Source organism: Gymnoscopelus braueri (assembly GCF_963280865.1).
Source record: "Gymnoscopelus braueri genome assembly, chromosome: 8".
NCBI classification, from domain to species: Eukaryota; Metazoa; Chordata; class Actinopteri; order Myctophiformes; family Myctophidae; genus Gymnoscopelus; species Gymnoscopelus braueri.
In genome coordinates, this window is record NC_137609.1 from 24682067 (window position 1) to 24706041 (window position 23975).

The 23975-nt window shown below is 41.3% G+C and overlaps 2 protein-coding genes across 2 annotated transcripts in view; both read right to left on the reverse strand.

Moving 5' to 3' along the window:
- The window catches only part of abcg4a (ATP-binding cassette, sub-family G (WHITE), member 4a), a gene marked incomplete at its 3' end in the record, with an annotated part of 26352 nt that extends 10987 nt beyond the window's left edge, over positions 1-15365 (reverse strand). The window contains exons 1-2 of the mRNA XM_080436599.1: positions 15089-15365; positions 8894-9143 (exon numbers count right to left, since the gene is read on the reverse strand). Of these exons, the coding sequence (XP_080292725.1) occupies positions 8894-9134 (241 nt within the window). The 5' untranslated portion in view covers positions 9135-9143; positions 15089-15365. The remainder of the gene's footprint in view (positions 1-8893; positions 9144-15088) is intronic.
- Positions 15366-20475: 5110 nt separating this feature from the next.
- LOC308090271 (protein lev-9) lies at positions 20476-22259 on the reverse strand. The gene is made up of 4 exons (XM_080435347.1): positions 22134-22259; positions 21344-21863; positions 21016-21216; positions 20476-20796 (listed from the first exon to the last, which is right to left on the reverse strand). Exons 2-4 carry the CDS (start codon positions 21576-21578, stop codon positions 20786-20788), a joined length of 447 nt encoding a protein of 148 aa, XP_080291473.1. The 5' UTR covers positions 21579-21863; positions 22134-22259; the 3' UTR covers positions 20476-20785.
- Between the last annotated feature and the right edge of the window lie 1716 nt (positions 22260-23975).

A 23975-nucleotide genomic window follows, 5' to 3' on the forward strand; every position in this document is an offset into this window, starting at 1 on the left:
AGACTCACTCACTCATATTCCAAAATACACCCTCAAGAGTCAAGAGTTGTGATTTTATTCCTGCATGTACTTTGCATCACTGAAATTGATTTGCTGACATGGGATCAGCTATTGTTTGCGGGTGTTGTATATATGTACCAATTCAAAGTACAGAAACAATCCCCAAGCAAGGAAATGTTATTGTCTGGGTAATTAAGTGGTTCAAATCTGATACGGTGGAAACACAGCCTCTCCAGAGAATGCATTTGCTGCACTTAGGAGGAATTGGCAGCTTTAAGGGAAGTCTCTCAAGTCTGTCAAGTTTCGGATGAAACTTGGAAGGGACTCAAAAATACCATCAGGATTCTTTTAATATTTGTAGAGAGATAAACTACCATTCTGATTGGATGTGTTGTGTATGCCAGACTGCCAATGTTGCGATCAGATAAACGTCACAGCGACGGAAACAACGGCGGGGCGGTGCATACTGTATGACACAGCAGGATGTTTACTGCATCAGACTGGCGGTAGCAGCAGAGCATCTGAAAGGTGGTGAGTGATGTCAGAGAGTAAACCGGGCTATAACGTTGTGTTCCTATCCTGGAGCAAAACATTGGGTGAAAATAGCAGATCTACAAGTTCACATCACGTCACAACGTTGTAGATCTGCTATTTTTGGCGAAGAGATGGTGTAGACTATATATTTAGTTGACTCACGGTCAACTAAGTAAACAGCTCTCAAAGTCACTGTTTTAAGCACATAAACGAAGGCAAACTAAGTTGATTCAGACAATATAGAGCATCACCAAACCCAGCACTGTTTTTTTTTTTTAAACTTCCTGATGATTTTCCGCGGATCCGGATCTTCAAATAATGTACTAGGTTTGGTGATGTTCTATATTGTCTGAATCAGCTTTGTTTGTGTTCGTTTACGTGCTAACAGAGTGACTTTGAGAGCTGTTGTACGGTACACTTTGAAAGTTGCTTTGGATGCGAGTGTCTGCTAAATGACTAAATTGTAAATTGTGATACTGCTTACACGCATGGATTTTATAGGCAAGTTCAACGCTTTCCCCTCAAAGTCAAAGTTGTTAATGCAACACACTGCAATGATGCTCTATAGTAAACACATTGAAAGGGTATAGAGTAAAGTAAACGTACGGACCTATTTTTATTTATTTAATTATATTGATGCTGAAATTTGAAATGAATGTGACACATACTAACACTTCCTTGAAAATAACAGCCAAAGTGTGTTGTTGCATTTACATCTACAGATGTTTCATTTATAGCGGTGGCAAGCTGTCTTACTGCTCCAAGATCTGCTATTGTACAACTAAGTATAAATCAAGCTTAAGCCAGCAGCTTCAGATTATCCACAGATGACCTCTGCAATGCTTCCAGAGACCAGAGACAAGGACGCGTTTTCGATTGAATATCAATTTTAACAGCTGACTGCCATTTTCCTTCTTGTTATGTTTGGTCGTTGTCAGGGCGGGACTTACCATTGGGCTAGGGTGGGCTGCAGCCCAGGGGCCCCCAACTGGGGGGGGGGGGGGGGGGGGGGCTATTTTTATTTTTATTTTTAATTGTATCTTGTTTTTTTATTTAAAATTTTTTATGATCAAATTGTAAAGTAACCCTACCGAATTAACCGAATTAAAGTAACAAAAACCCAAAATAAAAGGAAAAAAGCCAGCAAAAAAACGAGGGGGGGCTCAAAAAATAGTGTAATAAAATATTCTAGCCCATGGGCCTCTACTCCTATAAATCCGGCCCTGGTTGTTGTTGTTGTTGTTGTTGTTGTTGTTGGAGAGAGGGGTTCAATAACCTTGTAGAGGCTACTACAACAATGATTCATGTCCATATGAAATTATTAATGGATTATATATGGCTAGATATGGATTATATATGGATACTAGAGGTTCGGGCCGCTACGCGGTCCTCACACTTGTGTCGCACCGCCGATCCGACCGATATGATATAGATTATATTATGGATTATATATCAGCTTGGCCATAATATGTGTACAAATATGCTTATTATTGAGACCCTGCATGGCATCCTGACAATGATAGAGGAGGGTCTGCTGAACTAGTACAGTACTGCAAGTGTTGGTGTTGAGGGCTATAGTGCCCTGCCCATATCCCACATCTCTTCACTCTAGCACCGTCTGCCGGGGTTCCTCTTCCTCTCTCAGGTTGTATAATTAGGTGTCCCAGTAGAGTTGCCAACCCCTTCTAACCCTCACACACTATCAGGCAAAGCAGTCTAATGGCTGCGCCCCTCCTCCTCTGCACTGCTATCACATCCATCAGATAGGGCTTCCAGTCAGACAGACAGCAGAGCAAAGCCCTGTCAGAGAAAATAGTCGTGCCTTGGTGTGTGGTGCATACAGATGAACTATCCCAGTGCTTTCCGTCACACATGCAGATAGTGGTATTTGTGCATGACCGCTGGTCTCAGGGAGATCCGGACATCACCCTGGCACCTGATTTGTGGTAATTCATGTGGTGAGATGACATGAAATCCTGTTTTTTTTTCAGCTATATTTTGTAAATTGAGTACCTCAAATCTTTTCAAATGGTTGCGGTAACTGTACTTTACTTGATCTAACCTGATCTATGCTGATGTTATGGTTATTTAATAAACTTAGTTTGTTAACAGTGGTTTCACTGCAGTCTCACTTATTATACATAGCGTTTATTTATTAATATCGGGAAGGGCAAAATTGGTAGGGGTGTACGTAAAGGCAGGTACACACTGCAGGATATTTGGTCCGATTATGCTGTCTGGGACCTTTTTTGGTGCTCGCCGACAAAACCTCCCGATCTGACGCAGATAATTACGCTCGGCGATGGCTTCCCGACCGTTTTGAAATATCTAGCTGGTTAGATATTCAGCTCTGTCCCAGACTCGACATGAGACAGTATCATACAGTATGAAAGGAGCTGAGACCACTCTGCGGGGAGATGCACGCTACAGCCAATGAGAGCACATTACAGCCACCGTGGCTATGGAGGGTCGTTAACCAACAACAAACAGTCCCTACCGTAATATTACCATCCAGTCCTGTATTAAGTTAAACATTATAAAACAAAATGAGAGAGTGAGCGAGCGAGCGTGCTCCAGGGGGGGCTGTTTATTTTAGAGCAATTGCACAGAGAGAGAGAGAGAGAGAGAGAGAGAGAGAGAGAGAGACTGAAAGAGCCAGAGCGAGTGTCTGTGTGTGCAGCCGCAGCGTGTATCAGACAGCGTTGCCAGATTTTGCGAGAAATAAGCAACCATGTTTGTGAAAACAAGCCCAACAAAACCGACTATAAGCACTTTAAACCTATATACAAATACATTGGATATTTCAAAAATAGCCAATCGACAAGCTCACGTTGTAGATCGGCTATCAAATAAAAATCTTGAAAAAATTTGAAAGTTATGGAATATTTTCCAAATCCACACAGATCTTGTATGGGGGTCTATGGCACAACATATTATTTTCAGAAGGGGGAGGTCTGCGGGCAAATATTAATTTTGCCATGAAAATGTTTGAGAACAACTGGTTCAAACAACATTAGGAAACAAGGCCAAATAAGCAACTACACTTTCAGGCAACTTTACAGAAAAAAGTCGCTTATAATAAAAGGACATGGCAACACTGCGTGCTGCGTACTTGACGAGAGAGATAGAGAGAGAAAGAGAGATACTCATATATCACGGGAGACGTCGATTAAAATGAATTGGAACTAGAAAAAGTGCTCCTCGGAGCACAGGTCTCCGCCAGGTCAGGTAGGTTATTGTGGCCTCCTGGTGGCGCTATAATAGGCCAATGTGAAAAGGGTGCCATTTCTTATTAGGCCTTGCTCGGCAATCGGACACTGCATTCATGGCTTGGGGCATTTTGTGCAAAAGATGTGTTTTTGCTAAATTAGACCTGCTGGTGGCGCTATAACAGGCCAATGTTAAAAGGGTGGCATTTGTTCCTCAACATAATGTGAATGTGCGTGCAAAGTTAGACCGCAATCGGACGGTGCTTTCATGATTTGCGGAATTTTGTTCAAAACAAGCCACTACTGCAAACTTTAGATGTCAATCTTAGCCAATGAGAATGGAATATGAAAAATCAAACACATCCGTCTTGATCACATGACTATGGAGATCATGTGTACCAATTTGTGTGAAATTTGGATAAAATCGTAAATATTTTTTTTTTAAGTAAAAAAAATTGTTTTACGTAAGTCGGCCTCCTGGTGGCGCTATAAAAGGCAGATGTGAAAAATGCATGGCAAAGATTTTTCCTTGACCTCTAGGGAGTGCTCATACGAAGTTTTACACAGATCAGTGCAGTTATAGGTACAAACATGAATCGGCCTGTTATAGCGCCACCATGAGGCTGATTTGAAAATGTTTAAGTGCCATTTCTTCCTCGGCATAGTGGAAATATGCGAGCAAAACTTGAAATTGCATGCTGTGTTCATGATTTGAGGCATTTTGTTCAAAAAGGAGTACTCCTGCAAACTTTGGAAGCCATTTTTAGCCAATCAGGATGGAATATGGAAAATCTGAAAGACCCATTTTGTTAAATGACTATAGAGATACTGTGTACCGATTTGTGGGATTTTTTGACAAAATCTGTAGGAGTACTGTCAAAAAATATGTTTTGCACAAATTGGCCTCCTGGTGGCGCTATAAAAGGCCCATGTGAAAGATTTGGGGCAGAAGTTCGGAATTGGCATCCAGGGAGTGTGTGTGCACAGTTTCGCTGCAATCAAGGCAACGGTGGCGGAGATTAGCTGGTCACAGACGGACGGACGGACGGACACACGGACACGCGGAGACAATAAAAACAAACGTATGTATTGGGTCTGACCCTGGATAGCATCCTAGTGAACTATCCTACAGTGTGTAATCCCTGGTTGGGGATCAATCTATAGTGTGAAAACAACAACGATATATGACAGCCGATTTCAAGAAATAAACTCCTGCAATGTGTAATGCTTAACGATCAGATGACTTCCCGACCACTTTAAAAGTCCTACAGTGTGTACCTGCCCTAAGTGTCTCCGCCCCTGTCCATCCGTCCTTTTGTGTGTGTGTGTGTGTGTGTGTGTGTGTGTGTGTGTGCGTGTGCGTGCATGCGTGCGTGCGTGCGTGCGTGCGCGCGTGCGTGTGTGTGTGTGTTCATCCGTCCGTCCGTGTAAACCGTTCCCATGTGCATGGGAGATCCACATAATTCGATTTATTGTAAATACATTTATTTTAAGTGTTAAATAGCTCTAGTCTACATTCTGAGAGCAATCATTGCTAGTAGTGTGTTGTAGTGTTTGTTCAGTAACAGGAGTCTCCCCGTCTCTCCAGCTCTTTAGTAAACACACATTTTATTTCAGGTCTTGATACCAATTTCATCCAATCAGGCTCAATTAAAATTTTCATTTGTTTCAATTTCACTTGTTTATCCTGTATCAGGATAAACAAGTGAAATTGGAAGTGATGAAACAAAAAATAAGAGGAGGCAAAATTGCAACACTATAACATCGTCACCTTGCTAAACTAATGGCCTATGTCTTTTTTTGTTTGTTTTTCAGGAAAAATAAAAACTGATCCAAAACGATCTAAAATGTTTATAACAAATTATGACTATTTAAATAGAAATAACACTGTCTGTCAGTTATGTAACATAAGAGATTTAAATAGGATTAAATCTGACTTAGGCCAAAAAAAATGTTTTAAATGGCCTAAATCAGTAAATAATTTGGCCTAAGTCACAAAACCATGTGACTTAGGCCAAAAGAAATGCCTATTTTGGCCTAAGTCACACTAGGGAGTTAGGCCATTATACTAAAAGGGGAGTGAACAGCATGATCCTTTTCAATTAGGAGATGGGCGATTTTTACCAGAGGTGGCCAGTGTCATGAGGAGCTGACATTTTCCTCAAAAAATGACTTAATGGCCATTAGTTTAGCAAGGTGACGACATTGAGCCTAAAAAAGTCCTTTGTGGGGTTCTCTCTCCAGGTACCCCAAACTAAAAATGTGTTTTCTGTTTAATAAAGGCTGCTCAATAGCAATGATTAATATCAGAATATAGAGCTGTAGCATTTTAACATTTTTATTTAAAGGTTTAATGACATTCACTTTTACACCACATTCAAAGTCTTTGTCTTGGTCCTTCAAAAGTGTACAAAAAGTTTTAAGTGAAAATTCCATTCCAGTGATCCATGGCAGGTGTTTTTCTCTCACATTTCTAAAGCCTTTTCAACTGCAATGAAAAAAGAAATCTTTGCCTGCGGGTGTCGCTGGTGAGGGATTTTGCCTGTCAATCATCGCCTCTGCTCCGCCCCCCCCCAAAGGAAAGGATAGGGGAGGGGAGGGGCGATGAGGAGAGTGGGCGGGATTAATCGACTGTGACCTCACTGTCGAAGGGCCAAGCTCAGATTACTTTTCAGCCTAATTATTCAGAAAACCCCAGACCACAGAAAATCCACTGAATGTTCTAAGTTCAGGTTTTTTGGGTGTAATTGAGGTCATAAAACCCCAAAAAAAACATTGAAAATAAAAAAAGTGAAAATGAATGTCATGATACCTTTAATGAAAACATATCACTTGCATATCCTTTAATGGTTTCTCTTAACTTTTCGTCCTTGCCTAAGTGTAACCATACTGTTGAATTTGTCAATATGAGATTCATCACTAGTGTGAACTGCTTATGCATATATGTTTTTATTGATATATACTAAATCCACATGAATTAATGTTCATAAACATTCTACGGAGATGACTGTGAATTAATTCAATAATGATGTATATCTAGATGTCAATCTATTCTCCATTTTATGTGGAGTAGCTGGCATTGCAGTCAACAGTAAATAACAAAATGCTGACCTGCAAGAAGTCACATGCACGCACGTACACACACACACACACACACACACACACACACACACACACACACACACACACACACACACACACACACACACACACACACACACACACACACACACACACACACACACACACACACACACACACACACACACACACACACACACACACATTCTCTCTCGCCTCCCTCTCCTTTTCATGGCTTGTGTTACACTACCAAGTAAACTCCCCTGGGAGGAGAATACCCTCAACATCAAAGGAGGCCATGGTGACTTCATAATGACAGGGATAAATGGCTGCCCTCCCCAGGAAGAGGCTATAAAAAGAAACGAAGAGATGGGGGGGCCGCTCATATCTCCTATAACCTTCCTGAGCACATTCCACCATCGGTCTTTTTCTCCTTTTTTCCATCACAAGAGATATCTCAGCTGACTGTCTTGTTCAACTGTACCTGCCTTCCTGTTCTAGCCTTTATGAAATCATACATCATTCCTGCTTGGTGTAATAGTCCTCTCTATTTTGAAATTAGTACGTTTGAGCGTTGTCATGGTGACCCAGAGGCTGAGGAACATTCTATCTAGTCATGACATAATGTTAATACCTGGCTCAGATCTCTCCACTCTCTCCCATCAATAACGCAGACAGACACCATACCCACAGCTACAGCTTGATGTCCTGGCATCAGCTTAGTTTGATAAAAGCAGGATGAGAGAGTGTATATACTGCTTCCTGACATCAGACAGAAGCACAACCAAGCGCATCAGAACACCCCACGTCGTGATTTGGTTTGATCTAATGTTAAGAGGAAGACCAGGAGTGAAAGAAAAGAAAACAGACCCTGGTAAAGGAAGAGAAGGGGTTAACTGGGGAACGTGCCGTGTGTTGAAGGTGACCTAGACGGTTACAGTCATGCTGCTGGTGGTGGTGCCGGGGGGCAGTCAGATTGGAAATAGCCTGCACAAAATGACAAGCTACCCTCCTTACGAGAGCTATCTCATTAAAAGCCTATAGTGAGTTCCACTTCACACACCATCAGACAAATAAGCTGAGGCAGGCACCCTGCTGAGATGGAATAAACAACAAGGGAGAATCACTGATTGATTCGGACGAGAGCACGGAGGAAACACAACGCTTCAGTACCAACAAAGTCTGTTTATCGACCAGTGCGCAGAAACGTCCTGCCGTGCCGGCTTTCCATCCTAGCTTAGGGCTCATCCCATATTCACCTGTCATCTCCACTGACATAGGTTTCACAATGGGTCAACAAATAATCACTCGTTTGGCTCTCAAAATACAAGCTAATATCAGACAGAGAAGATTGGCATTAATATGTGACAAAAATGCTGAGCATCACATCATATGCCCTTTCAAAAGGTTATGCCGGAGAGCGTAAATATAGATTCCTTTCAAGTTCCACTTCCCTTCCCTGCTAAACACATAAGAGATATATAGCCCAACATTATGGTATACAATAGGTGGTTTAACTTGGAGTGTCGTTTTACAAGGAGACCAACCCTGGTACTCAAGGCAGGAGAGGCAAAGTCTCTTCAGTCCTCATGAATGAGATTGCTGAGTTTAAGATGCCATTCATATTGCATGAGCAGATGATCAATCACTGGGCCTTCTGTGCCATAACTGGTCGTCAGAGAACACAAAGAAAAGAGCAGGAAGCAGTGTGCCAGCCTGTGAATGTAAATTATTTACTATATTTAAACTCTGCTGAGCACAGCAAAGCTACAGCCACACTGCCTGCAACAACATGGCGGAAGTCTGACTCTGAGAACAGAAGTGTGCGTGTGTGTGTGTGTGTGTGTGTGTGTGTGTGTGTGTGTGTGTGTGTGTGTGTGTGTGTGTAAATAGAGCACGAAAAGACGGAGAATCAATGAAATAGAGAATTTATAACTTCCTTCAGAGAGGAGAGAGGGGATAGGACTTTGAAATCCTTTAGTCTTAAATTTCTGCTCAAACATATTGATCATCGTTCGTGACGCTTGCCTGATCACACATTGTTTTTGTTAAAGCTGAACATGTAGTACCCTTTCTCCGCCAACAGGGACCCTCACGGATGGTGTAAGAGAGCTCGGTGAATTCCAGGTCCACAGCCCTGCGGCGGGGAAGATGGGAGAAGCGCTGGGCCTCTGTGATGTGGTTCTCCACTTTCTTCAGGTGGGTCAGCAGGGACGCCTCCTGAGGTGTGCCACCAGGGAGTTTGGTCTCTTCCATGGGGATGCTGACAGTGACACTGACAGGCCCCGGCTCCAGCGTCCTCTCAGCCATGCTGAAAGGCTGGAAAGGAAAACAGATTTAGGTTTTCGTTAGTTTTAGAGGCTTTTTAAATTGACTGCATGGGGGCATATTGATTTCTAATCAAGGTTGCACATCTGTCTCCACCCTGGTTTCTGAACCAAAGATGTTGTAAAAGCATTTATTTTACTGTGCCATCCACCTATTATTCCAATCTTCATTCCAGTGTAAATTCCAGTGCCCGTAGCTTTAAAAACTCAAACTGTGTTGTGTTACACAGAAGTCGCTTCATAAGTACTCTCCTATCTCAAGCATCATTCTCAATCTTCTAAGCTAAAGAACACAGCAATAAAATGTGCAAATTTAAACTAAATGAAACCAAGTAGCTGCTGTACTAGAAAATATAGAAAATGGTTAGTGAGTTGCTGATTAGTTGATTAGTTAGTTGAGTGGATGACACTTTGGGAATCCTAAAATACCCTTTTATCACAAGAGGATGAACTCTACCATACGCACGTCGCACAACGACATTGTTGCCCCAGCAAAGGCTTGTGATGCGAATGATGTCAAAATGATTGCAGACATCCTGTTAAAGCTAGGTGCTGGACATGATCTGATTACAGACGCTACTGTGGACTGGCTGGATGAGGGGAATGAGATTCCGGGTGTGAGGAGTAGGGATCTGGTTTCAGCCTTGCAGCAGTTATAGTGCTGATTCACAATACAGTGTACAAGTGCTGTCTGAATAGTGTGCTCCACTATGTACGGTAGTGGTGATGTTTGAATATTCTGCTCCATCATATACTATAGCTAGTGGTTCTGATCACTGAAGTGAAGCCTACTGACTTTGAAAATGGTTTTGTGTTGAAAATATTGCACAGTACAAGAGAAAAACTTTATTAGACCTGCAACGTCGCCAAGACATTCTTCAAGCATGCTTGAAGAAGGTCTTGGCGACTGGAATGTTGCATCTATGGCTGTAGAGTTTTATCTTGTACTGTGCAAGTCAGGCAGTGTGCGGGTGTGAGCTGTGAGCTTAACCTACACACTGGGTGCGAAAGGTTTTCAACAGTGTTGAAAATATTGAAAATGAGCGAATGTAAAATGGACTCATAATAATAATTTTAAAAAGATATTTGGATTAAAGTATGGTTTTAAGTTGATATTTTTGTTTATATGTTGAATGTTCTTACTTTCACATACTGTACACTATAGCCTATACTTTGGTAACAACATATAGGCCTATTAGTGGAAGAGAACAGAGTGCTTAGGCATAAAGTCACTTTTTAATACAAAGTATTACGATTTTAGGCATGTTGGAAAATTGTGCCCCAAAATCTCATTACTTCACCAGGTTATTGCCCTACATCCTGCTATAAATACTGAATTATTCAGTCCAAAATGTGTGGGTAGTGCATTTTTTGTACATTTTTAGGCATACGAGTATGAACAGTATGAATTATGTATTTTGCAACAATGTGTTTTATCACTATTCCTGTTCTTTCTTATTCTCTGCACCCTATGCGCAAGTTTTCTCTAGGTCACCCGGTCACCACTTCCATGTGGAAGGAGGACTCTGGAACTGCCTAGCAGTCCAGAAAGAGGAATTAATTTCAGCCTAGGTCTCATTCCAGTCTCTGCGATTCCTCACTCTCAAAAGACTCTCACAAGACACAGGTAGCAGTGTACTGTACACTGCTACCTGTGCTGCCCTCTCAGAACCCTGCAACCTCAGCCACTCTCCCAGGCTTTCGGGCAAGGGTGGACTACATCCCAAGTGAAATTTCTGTGCTCCTAATGTTTCTCATCTTTCATTTTTCGCACATGAACTTCATACTGTTTCTCAATTACGCACTCTTTACCTCTTTCCATCATTGTGCTATATTGTCCCCCAAGTCCACTTGGGGAATTCCTTGGAGAGCAGGATAATCTTATCAGCTCCTCCCCGGGAGTTGGCACTGCTCTCATTAAGGTGACTTCAACGTACCAGCAGACTTCATGCTACCTCTCTTCTATCCTCATTCAACCTCCCCTTATGTATTGGACCTAGTGTTCTCTAGACACGGCTCCCCCTCTAACCTTGTTACTCCCCTTCATGTCTCTGACCACCACTTTGTAACCTTCTCCATCTCTCTTTCCACTTCCCCATCTAAACCTATCCAACCTCTGTCCATTCTGTCACCAGGTGGAACATGAGCTCTCTCCTCTTCTCTCCTCTCCTCTTTTCCATCCCCTGATTCCTTCCCCTCCCTCTCAACAGACTGCAACTCCTCCGTTCTCTCCACTACATCTGTCTTTGACGTCACTGCCCTCTCTCTTCCAAGCGTGTGTCCGCCAGCTCCTTGGTTATCTGAAACCCTCAGAGCTGAGCGAACATGTCTCAGAGCAGCTGAAAGGAAGTGGCTCAAAACGGACCAATCAGAAGACCTCTCCCATGCATTCATTCTTCATTCCTCTCTGCCTTCAACATAGCCATAGCTAAGTTCTCTTTCTATCTTTGATAATATTCAGTCCTCTGCCTCTAACCCACGGAAGCTCTTCTCGACCTCCTCCTCTCTCCTTAACTCTCCTCCACTGATTCCCTCCATCCCTCTCTGCTGAAGCTTTTGTCACCTACTGTACTTTGATAAGAAGGTTGATAATAAAATCAGAAGCTCTTCCTCCTATCTTCCCCCACCCCTCCTTGATCTTCCAGACCATTGCCCTGATCTACTCCCATTCATTACCACATCATTAAGACATCAGGCTGCATCCCATCTGCCTTCAAGTCAGATAGAGTTACAACTCTCCTCAAGAAACCTTCTCTTGTCTTGACCCCTCCGACATCAAGAACTCCATCTCTCACAGAACAACCTTTTGGATCGCAACCAGTCTGGATTCAAACCCAGCTCCTTATACAAGCCTCAGTCATCTCCAGGCTTGACTATTGCAACTCCCTCCTTGCTGGTCTGCCGGTATGTCCACGGGGTCCGTGGACATATTCATTTGGGGGGTCCTTGACATAACATTTGCTTGACCATTTTACCCTGCCGTTTGTTGTCTAGGGTTCACATCACCCATCTTGCACTGGATAAAAGGGTCTGCTAAATGTCCAAATCACTTTTACCATAAATGATAGCATTATAATCTGTAGGATCATAGTGTATTATAATTATCATATATTTATAATCATTTCATAATACATTATAATCACTTTTATAATGCATTATAGTGAGATTATAAGTCACTTTAACAACAAAATTAAGTGCATTAAGTAAAGTGGTCCAAATAGCATTAAATCTATGCAAGAACAACATAAAACATCTCTATCTACACCTCCAGGAATGTCACAACTTTACTTGAAGCACACAATGGCCACTTATAGTGCCTTATAATCATGTTATGTCCGTGAGTGTCCATCAATTATGAAGTAGTATGATATTGACCAACTCTTTCTAAAATGCTTTATGTGTTATGATAATTGTTATAAAGCATTGTGAATATTTATGTAATATTTCAGCTTATAACTATATTAGACAGTGTTAAGCAGATTATAATGAATTCTAAGTAATGCAAAAACATTAGCTTTATTGTACTTTGGCCTCATAATAATTATGTAATTCTATATGCAAAAAGCATGTGGCCAAAGCATTAAACAACATCCAAAGGTCAACTGTGTATTTCTCACAGTATTTTAAGTGATAAGTCCCTAAATGACACATTAAAGTACATCTTAAATATGTTTAAATAATCATTACTAGTCTACCATTCAACTTCCCACTATCACTACAGTGTGGACTATCTTAATCACTTATACACTTACTGCACAAGCCAATTTATTGGTCATTATTCACTGACATCACTGTCCACCATTTATTTATAATCTCCCATCTCCCTTTTAATTTATATATAGTTTTTAATCATAATTCCCCTTTGTACTTTATGGTTGGTTTTGTATTATTTCTTAGAGTTGTATTTCTTAGAGTTGTATTGTATAAAACTCTCTCACCCAAAATATCCCGCGCTGGTTTGACCAAATCTGTACGCTAACGGCCTCAGCTTACAATTGCCTGTTGCTCAAGACATTGACCAGACGTGCATTAGTGGCAAGTGATTTTCAATTTGATAACGAATTATGCTTTTGACATAATGAAAAGATTTACATTCCCAAGTCATTTCTCACAATGAATATAACATAATTGAGTCTCCTTTGTATCGTTAAACTTGAACACTTGCCTCAATAAAGTACCTATACTTCCTATATGGTAGAATATATATTCTCATCCACAGTGGGAAAGAGTCTAAAGAGGGAGATTTTAAAATAGAATCAAGGGTTTTTATTCTTCTCTACAGTGCGAAAGAGTCTGCAGAGAGAAATTATAGTCATGGCTATTTATTCTCATCCATGAAGGAAAAGTCTACAGGGAGATTTTGAAGAGGAATCAGCTAATTAAATTGAGCATCCAAATTCAGAATAGTGAGGTGTGGTGCAAAGACCCAGAAACACTGTATAATCTTCAAATTCAGCCGTATATACCATTTATGAATGTACATGGACAATCCACATGGCATCATGTAACAAAATCAAGTTTCAGTAATGACAAAGGCAGTTTCGTAGTACTCTAAACAGCTGAGGACCTTTATATGGTGCCATGGCGTATATGTGTAATGGAATATCCTCAAGTGAGTGAAGGAAGAGAGAAGAAAACTGACCGTGCTTTTTATTGATCATCCTGCCATTAGTGAATTTCCATTGCTAGCCTGCATATCGTTGCTGTCGGGCAGAAACCTTGTATCTCCATATTTCAATGTTTTTTGGGGGGTAATTTAATGCCCTATTTGTCATATACAGTCTACAGTGTCACACAGAAGTAGGGAAAAATAGCCGATCTATAAGCTCACAATGTGTGATGCGTTGTGCAGCTTGTAGATCTGCAATTTGGCAATTTTGTTTAACATAAAAATGTAAGTGGTTAAGTCTGTCTGTGGGTTTTAGAAATATTGAACCAATGAAAAGTATTAACAAGAGCATGTAACTAAATACTAACTACATCAGATCCATTGCAACACAGGTTATTTTGTTTTCCATTTCCTGAAAATTACCGGTTTTGGACATATGAGGTTTCCACCCAACAGCGACGATATAAGCTCTGTAGAACGCTGTCAGACTTTAATGGCCTCTCACTTAGATGAAAACCACCGTGATCTGTGGTGTGCTGTGCCCAAGGCAAGGGCATGTGAGCAGACACAGCTGTGGTGGTGTATAGTCACATATGTGATAAATAAGGCCTGTGAAATGAATGCATCAATGAGGCACTATACGCACTGTACACAACCGTAGAGCTAGTTATTAGAAATAATGGCATTACAGCATATAGGCTTGTGAGTCTCAAAGCTTCTCAAAAGCACCTGTTATGGGCTATACTGTATCTCAATGATGAAGAAAACATCAAAGTAATTAATCTCTAATTCTATCTATTCTGGGGCATTTTACAGTAGCCTACTAGCCATAAGCAAGTGGGGAAATTATATTTCACAAAGTGCAGTGGTTTGCATGAGGCAAAATGAAATTGTTCATTATGATGCATGGAGCAGTAGAATGTCTCTCTCTCTCTGTCTCTCTCTCTGTCTCCCCCTTCCCCTCTCTCTCTCTCTCTCTCTCTCTCTCCTCTCTCTCTCTCTCTCTCTCTCTCTCTCTCTCTCTCTCTCTCTCTCTCTCTCTCTCTCTCTCTCTCTCTCTCTCTCTCTCTCTCTCTCTCTCTCTCTCTCTCTCACACACACACACACACACACACACACACACACACACACACACACACACACACACACACACACACACACACACCACACACACACCACACACACACACACACACACACACACACACACACACACACACACACACACACACACACACACAGGCCTATACACTCTCGCGCGCGCGCGCACATGCGGGCACACGCATTTCTATTTTTCCTACATAGGCAAGATGTACACATTGAACATACTTGTTCTTGCGTGATGAAAGGACCAGGTGAGTATTAGTGCGGTGCCCCCTGCGGTTCTCTTCTCCCGGGGCAAGAGCACCAGTGCTCGGGTCGATCCTCCTCTACATCAAACGGCACAATCCATCAACGTTAGAGGATGGGATATCACCCAAAACAGTCCCGTGCAGCGATGGGTTATACTTGTGCGCCACAGTCTATGGAAATTCGCATTGGCTGCTGTTGTTGTTGTGAGGCAATATGGAACAAATGTTGTTATCCTCCCAGTCTGTGCTGTCTGTGGGTGCGTACATCATCCCGTATGCAACACGGCAACTCTTGAAATCAAAATCATGTCCGACCGTAGGCTATATCTTTGAGAATCATCAGGGGAACTGATGGATGCCTGATGGCTGATTTCAATCTATTCCGTCGTTGGTTATAATAAAGACAGTCGTCGGTTACCGAATGCGTATCAAGCTACTAACCCACATCTCCCAGTGTTGATCGCTGTCTCCAGTCGTGTCATCATCAGCTGTTAAAACCCTGCTGCAGTAGGACTAGGCATAGCAGCAGCAGCAGCAGCTCAATAGCATCCACCGTTATCTTACCGGTCGGTCAGTGCATCAGTGCCACGCCACGCCACGCCACGCACGCCGGGTTGGGATACAGGGCGTTGCTGGCAGGGGTTGTGATGCGAGGAGAATGTCCGCATGAGGCCCTTGTTGCAGGATGCTCTCTCTAGACACTAATATAACACTATAGGCCAGTGCATGGTTCTCAACCGGTGGATTGGGACCCCCAGGGGGACCCCCAGACTCCCCACATGATGTTTTGGGGGGTCTCCATGATGACAGTGAAGTGACAATTTAAGGACTTTTAGGACCTTTTTAATACCTAAAAAAAAGAAAGAAAGAAAAGGACCATTACTATTTTCACAATATCCATCTGTGGAACCGAGTCTGAAGTTAAGAACCATATATATAGGCTAAGCAAAATCCTGACCTCTATAGCCCTGTTGACTTGACGTTGTGGGTTAGTATTTTCCCAAATCAGAGTTCGAGGTTAGGCAACATCACCGTTAATGAATTAATTTGGGTTTACTCTAGTGTTGGCCATAACTAGGTCTGCTATTTAAAGCAATTAAGCATTCCATTTATTATTTTAGACCCTAGGCTGATACGTTTTCTATTATCAAAACAATTGTCTGCTGTGAATAATGGAATTGATTAGGCCTACCCATCTTTTAAAACGTTTAAAGCAGTAGTTCAGCCAAAACATGACTTATTATTACACACCCCATGAAGCCTTGAATTCATGGATATTCTTTTTTGTGTTTTTGTCGCATTCCTAAGCCAATAATTTAGGCTTCATGGGTTGTGTAATTTTGATGGAAAATAAGTCATTGTTTGGGTGAAATACTCCTTTAAAGTTATAAACTTGGCTCCCGAAATCGCGCTGTCAATCAATGTTGACTGTTTGGGGCTATTGAATGGTAGCAATGTTGTAAACACGTAGGGTGTTTTACGTCGATTCACGAACGCTGTCTCTTTAAAGACCGCACCTGCGCAACTGGCTGGTGCTGATGCTGCAGTGGCCGGGTTATTTTCGGTAAAACAATCGGGGTTACTCGCGTTCATACAGGCCTACATACCTTACATCACCCATCAGGTGAAATCAAACCATTTTGGAGGCAATTTCTACATCTTAAACACACAACTAGAAAGAATGATGCAAGGTCACCAGGAAAAACCTTTGGATCATAACAACAAATAACATTGTTGTTTTCTTTCCTTCCCCAATATGCCCTCTTGTTTGAATGCCCTATTCTTATACTTTAAAAAATGTAGGTTGAGGAAATAAATACTGTATTCATTTCATAAGGGTTAGACAAGTATCATTGCCTTCTATTTGACCGTTTTATCTATTTGTCAGCTAGAAGATAGTTATTCATGGTAGGCAACATTATTCATTTAAATGAGTGAGCCAGTCTTAGGTGTTGTATCTCTGCTAGATACTGGTCTGGAATAACATAGTGATGAATATTTGTCATAAAGGCAAACAGTATAGCTAAATATGATGCAGCTGACAGATAACTGTAGAAAGTGTACTGCAACGACACCATGTGGTTAATATTATTATTGCATCCATTGTTCATAGCTTATTTCAAAGGGCAAATAATGTAAAGAATAAATTATTGCCCTAAAAAGTAATAATTAACCCACATTTTTATTCTAAGAACAAGCTTAAAGCTATACTATGTAAAAAACATTTAGTGAATAAAATGTGTTGTCCAATCTGTATGGTAGAGTAGGCTATGCTAATACAATATAACTTATACAATTGGGGGGGGGGTGTATTTGGTCTCTCTGCTCTTCTATTGAGACATTTATCCTGTGTCTGGTTTGATACAACCTTTGACATGGTCCTGTCTCTGGTTTGACATGAATTTTGACCTGAAGGTCAAAATTCTATTTCTCTCCAGAGCAAGCAAGCTATTAGCTAAGTGGTAAAAAAGAAAAAGAAAATTCAGCACTTGCACAGGAGGCCAGGGTTCAAATCCAGGGTAGAACAGGAAAGTTACATAGTGCAGCTTAGCATGGCATTCAAAATTACTCAATCACTTTTCTCTTAACATTCTACTATTGTGTTGCCATCTCATTGACGCCACCTAGGAACTCCATGATCTTCATGGCACCTTTTAGATAACACGTCCTCTTACCATTCATTAGCCTTAACAACAGAAAGAAATTGCATTCTGAGACAAGACCAAACACTCAACTCTTTTTCCAGACCCAATCATTTATTAACTCTGAATGGATAGACTTCTAAATGATGGCGGGATTGCAGGAACCATGGCAATCAGTCATGAACTGATATGTTCACAAACATATCGGGGTTGGGTAGGCTATAAGTATAGCATGCTGCAGGGTTATGAGACAGACGTCTGAACATAAAGACCCTACAGCATGACAAGAAGACTAGAAACTCTGCTCTTCATGAGCCTTCTGCTGTTGCTGAAACAGGGGACTCAGTGTCGTGGAGGTGAAAAATCTTGCGTTTAGAAAAAATGGTCACGGTATTGTCTTACGTTACTTTATATAATGTCATAATCAGGTCATGGCTTCACTGTAATGTAAGAGATGTTGTATTCTAGGTCCTTTGGCTGTTCCTATAAGACTGTCTGTGGAGAATGACCTGTCCAACACGACTCCTGAGTCCTACTCCAGCCATGTGGTGAAAGGAGGGGTGCTGCTTGGTGCCCTGAGGAGACTGCAGGAAACACAACAGGACTTCAAGTACGATCACATTTCTGTGAAGCACCTTTCCATGCAATGTTTCTTGGGGTCATTCTTTATTTTCAGTATTTCACTCACAACGAATACATTTGGTGTTCAACTTTAGTGTTAATTTAACTCTACAAATGGAAACTAAAGCGTTTTTTTAAAAATACTCTCCAATGCTAATTTAACACCGGTTTTAACTGTGTGTGAATGGGTTTGTGGTATCAGATTCACAGTGAAGGAGGACCCTGACTATGGCCTGCTACTTGTGAGTGTGAATGGAGTTGCTGGGTCTGAAGCTGAGCAGACGTACTGGGAGATTGTGTCAGAGGTCTTTGGGGAATACACCAGGCTGGATGTGGGTGAGTATGTTCTGTCAGAGGTCTCAGGGGAATACACTAGGCTAGCTATGGGCGAACTATGTTCTGTCAGAGGTCTCATGGGACTACACCACGCTTGATGTGGGTGAGTACTGAGTATGTGCCCAGAATGGAATTCAACAAGCCTACAGAGTCAGTTGTCTCATTACGTAGGCTACTCACATTAATTTGAAATCTACTGTTTCAAAAGTAAATTTGTTTTATTAAGAACATGTTACTCAATATTAGCTGCTGAGGCGGTCATACTAGTTGTGTGCCCACTGCCCTTTTAAACCGGTTGTGTGTGTATGTATGTATGTATGTATGTATGCATGGTTGTACTAAAGTACGTTATAACAAATTCTATGTAGGAGTGGATGGATGACTCAGCAGTCCTTTGTTCACACAAAGCCATTATAAACCTAACTAAAAAGTAAACGTATGGTTCTATGGTTCGTTAAACTTAAAAGGAACAGTCTGTTCCCTTTACATGGTTTAGCAGGCACACCCATGTGAAATAGTCCTGATCTCACTACAAGACATATAACACTGACACTGGGCTTATGGCCCCCTTTACACCTGGCATTAAGATGTGACGTGTATCCAAGATTGTATAGATAGAAATTAGATTACATTTGCACCTGGAATTAACATGTGCCTTGTATCCAGATTGTAAGTAGATATTAGATTACATACCAAATACACCTAGAATAAATATTTCCACAGTGAGATCTGATCATGATTAATTCCACATCTCCCTCAAATGACCTTACATGGATTTCTCTATCTGGATAAGGAAATGACTACTAGCTTACTGTTAGCCTACTGCTTGCTTGTGGCCAGTCACAAGTAAACACATATTTCCACCTTCATACTGGAGTTGTCATGTGGAAACGCAATTGGTTTACATTTGTGTTGTTGTGGTCATAATGCATTTACACTTGCATATCTGTGTGGTCAAAGACGCATGTTAATGGCAGGTGTAAAGGATGTAGTGTGACAATCAGCCCAATTAATTACAGGTGGTCACTGCTGCGCCAGAGGATGACAAAAGCACCCTGCAGCCACATACTGTATCTCTAAACTATTTTTCATTGACAGGAATTGGATGCTACAAACCCAAAGCAAATGACCACATCATCCTCAGGCTCAGCAAGTGGTCTAAACACTGACGACCTCCATAACTCCACATTTAAGCTTTACCATGACTTTTGCTCCCCTTTCGTATGGTTTTAGCATGATCCCAATCAATATCATAACCAGTTCCTGACATGTAATGCTTTTGAGGATGATTAATTTGTAAGAATACACAAATCTTTCACAGTGATTAAAAAACATATCCAAATAATAAAGTACTATTAATAAAGATACTGAGCATTTGTTTTCTTTTTGAGAGCATATTTACATACACATTTACTTCATACCTAACTGTATCCTTAATAATAGAATGAACGTCCTCTGTGGATTTTCTTGTATCGGGTTTATTTTCTCTGTACTCATCGTTCGCGCTCTCCATGAGAACTACAACCATGTACAAGTGTTCACAAACAAATTATGCTCATATAGTCCATTCACCTCATCGTTACCATTTTCTCTCAGACATTATTCATTCATCCTATCCACAAGTTTCCTAGGGCGTTGTGGGCATCACTTCCTGTCGATTTGATCAGGTATCAGGGATCAAATCGACAGGAAGTGATGCCCACAACGCCCTAGGAAACGTGTGGATACAGTACAGTATGTGTGTAGAAAAAACAACAACTTTGCAATAACACAATTGCGCATAAACCCAAAATAATTTGAGAGCTTTGACTCTCAACCACAGCTTTCTCTCTCATCAAAATGGATAATTCCATAAACAGTCACAGAGGAGGAGACATTATATTGTCTTTAAAGTCCCAGAAGGGATGAAGTGAACTGAAAACACCATCAAGGCCTTTTCCATTGATCAGTAAATCACCAGCATCCACACAAAAGCTGAAGCAGCGCTACATTTCAAATCTCTGGAGGACCTGTGGAGCTCAGTGTGTTTGTGCTTCATTTGCTCTCTCTGCAGTCTCGACTTTTTTCATCACGTCTTAGCCAGACACTAAGAGAAGAAATGAAAACAAAAAATTGGCTAGCATGTTCTGTGTATGGCATTTTTTCATAATAAGACCGCAAATAGGAACATATACAAGCACATGCTTCTCTTACTCTAATAATTAGGCACGCATTCAAGTGTGCTGAATTTAAAGTGGTCAGGAAAAACACAGACCACCCTCAATTACCATAGTTCACCTTCTCTGATTGGCTGAGTAGCACTCACCGCAGGATATGGAGCAGTCACACACACAGGGGGCACATTGCGCAAAAAAACGCTTCCAGCCAGTCTCCTTCTTTGTACAGTTGTCGATGCGGCTGCAGCCTCGCTTGGGGGGACCAAAGTAGCTTTTGTCGGTGCAGGTGGAGGAGCAGGTTCCATTCAGCTCCTTCTCGTTGATCTCAATATTCCCGCGTTGACACATCCCTGAAGAGAGACAGGGCACAGAGACACGTCCACAGTCCACCGATATTCTGAACCGACATGTATTGAATATTTTGATCAGATCATTTGGAATGAATGAGCGTGATCAATTTCACCTGTATTTACTTACGGAGGCAGGTGGGTTTAGGAGTCCAGAGGCCGTTGGATTGGCAGGCTCTGGTGGCGTCCCCTACCAGCATGAAACCATTGCGACAAGCATACCTCACGACAGAGCCCACCCACCAGTCATTACCATATACCATGCCATTATAGTCCACATCTGGCTGACCACAGTTCACTGCCACACACACATGAGAAATCTTAAAGAGGCAATAAAAATGAATCCATGAGGAGTTAAGTTTCATACAAAATATTGTATCTGAGACAATGACCTTCTAAAGTATATACTGAGTATAGTTGAATCTACTACTGTATATCAGTAAATACTACTGCCTAGTATTAGTTGTTTTTGTTGTGAGTGTAACCTCTGCAGAGGAACTTGAAGCCAAACCAGCAACATTCAGAGTCTCCGCAGCGATCTCTCCTCAGCTCCTGGTGTATCCCCTTACAGCCTCCCAAACACAGGGGCGCAGTCCCAGACCAGTATGTGTCATCTATGAAGTCTGGCTGGAGAATCCATTCTCTCTCACCTAGGATCGGTTACTTTTGTCAGCTTATTTTACTACTAAACCATTGCATTGACAAATATCCAAATAGAGCCTGAGTTGTGACGCCTTAAATGTGAAACACAAATGAGAAATTTAGTCAAGGCTGAGGCTAACATGCAGGCCTATTAAAACAATTTACTACTCCTGTCATGTTTTGATTGTTTAGAGGTAACCTAGCAACTCATTTTGTATCCTGTGCCATTAGCAAACCAACATGTAAAATTGGTAAATTGGTATAATATGAGATCTTACCACTACCTTCCTCTTCTTCTCTTGGTTCAGGCAGCTGAGTGAACACCCTGTGGAATGACCCCAACAACAGTAGAAGTCCATACAATCTCACGGTGGCCAGTCTCCCGTTGTAAGAAATGTAACCCTGGAAAACAGCAGAACATGCTATTCAGATCTGAGAACTGTACATCTAGAATATATTGTAATCTAGTGGTATTCTGCTTTACCATGCTTGTGAAGAGAAACTGAGCCAGAAGTCGTGGGTTATTATGCAATAGTCAGTCCCCTTGCTCCTTGAGTTGACAATACTGTGGTTCAGTCAGGGATGGAAGGAAGAAGCAGGGCTGCTTACACTAAGCTATGCTGGCTAATCTACTAAACACTGCTAATGGTACTACAGTTAATGCTGTGACTTGGCACACTGTTTTGTCTTTCATTTATAATTTCATTCACGTAATGTATGAACGGTGGCTTTTATAAGATCAAGGTAAAATACTGGGGATGACACGAAGAAGATTATATTACATTGCGATATAAAATGTAAAAAGTTGATTGACTGAATTTATTTGTTACATATAGATTGCTTAGCATCAAAACATCTAACCATTCAGTATCGCCACATTTCTGTCTCTGGTCATCAGAGTAATGAAGGAAGAAATGTTTGGCACTAGGTTAAGGCCAGATAGATGGAAGTCTCACTAAGTGGATTAGCTTCTACAACAAAGTGCTTTCTCACCCTTGCTCTCTCTTGTATACTCCACCGCACGCACGCGCACACACACACACACACACACACACACACACACACACACACACACACACACACACACACACACACACACACACACACACACACACACACACACACACACACACACACACACACACACACACACACACACACACACACACACACACACACACACACAATCTGTCAAGAAAGAAAACGCAAAATGGTGGAAAAGTACACGTTGTATGTATATATACAGTACACTACAGTATGTTATACTGTAGTGTACTGTATATATACATACAGTATTTATATCTCTATATCTGTAGTATCTCTCTCTCTCTCATACAGATCCTTCTCAAACAATGAGAATATCGTGGAAAGGTAAATTTTCTTCCGTAATATATTTCAAAAATTGAAACTTTCATTCTAGATTCATTGCTCATAACTTGAAAATATTTAAAACCTTTTTGTTTTAATCTTGATGATTATGGCATACAGCTCATGAAAATCAAAAATCCATATCTCAAAATATTAGAATATTACATGAGACACTCAAGAAAAAGATTTATAATACAGAAATGTTGACCATCTGAAAAATAAGTTAATTTATGCACTCAATACCTGGTCTGGGCTACTTTTGAACAAATCATTTCATCAATGGTGCGTGGCATGGAAGTGATCAGCCTGTGGCATTGTTGAGGTGTTATGGAAGCCCAGGTTTGCTTTGATAGCAGCCGTAAGCTCATTTTTATTGTTGAGTCTAGTGTCTCTCATCTTCCTCTTGACAATACAACATATCTCAGCGGGGTTCAAGTCAGCCCAGTTGGCTAGTCAGTTAAGCACAGTAATACCATGGTCAGTACACCAATTACTAGTAGTTTTGGCACTGTGGGCAGGTGCAAAGGTCCTGCTGGAAAAGGAAATCAGTATCTCCATAAAGCTTGTCAACATACGGAAGAACAAAGTGCTCTAAAATATCCTGATAGATGACTGTGTTGACTCTGGACTTGGCACAGTGGACCAACACCAACAGATGACATGGCACCCCAAATCATCACTGACACTGAAAACTTCGCACTTGCCTGGTCTCATGTAATATTCTAATATTTTGAGATATGGATTTTTGATTT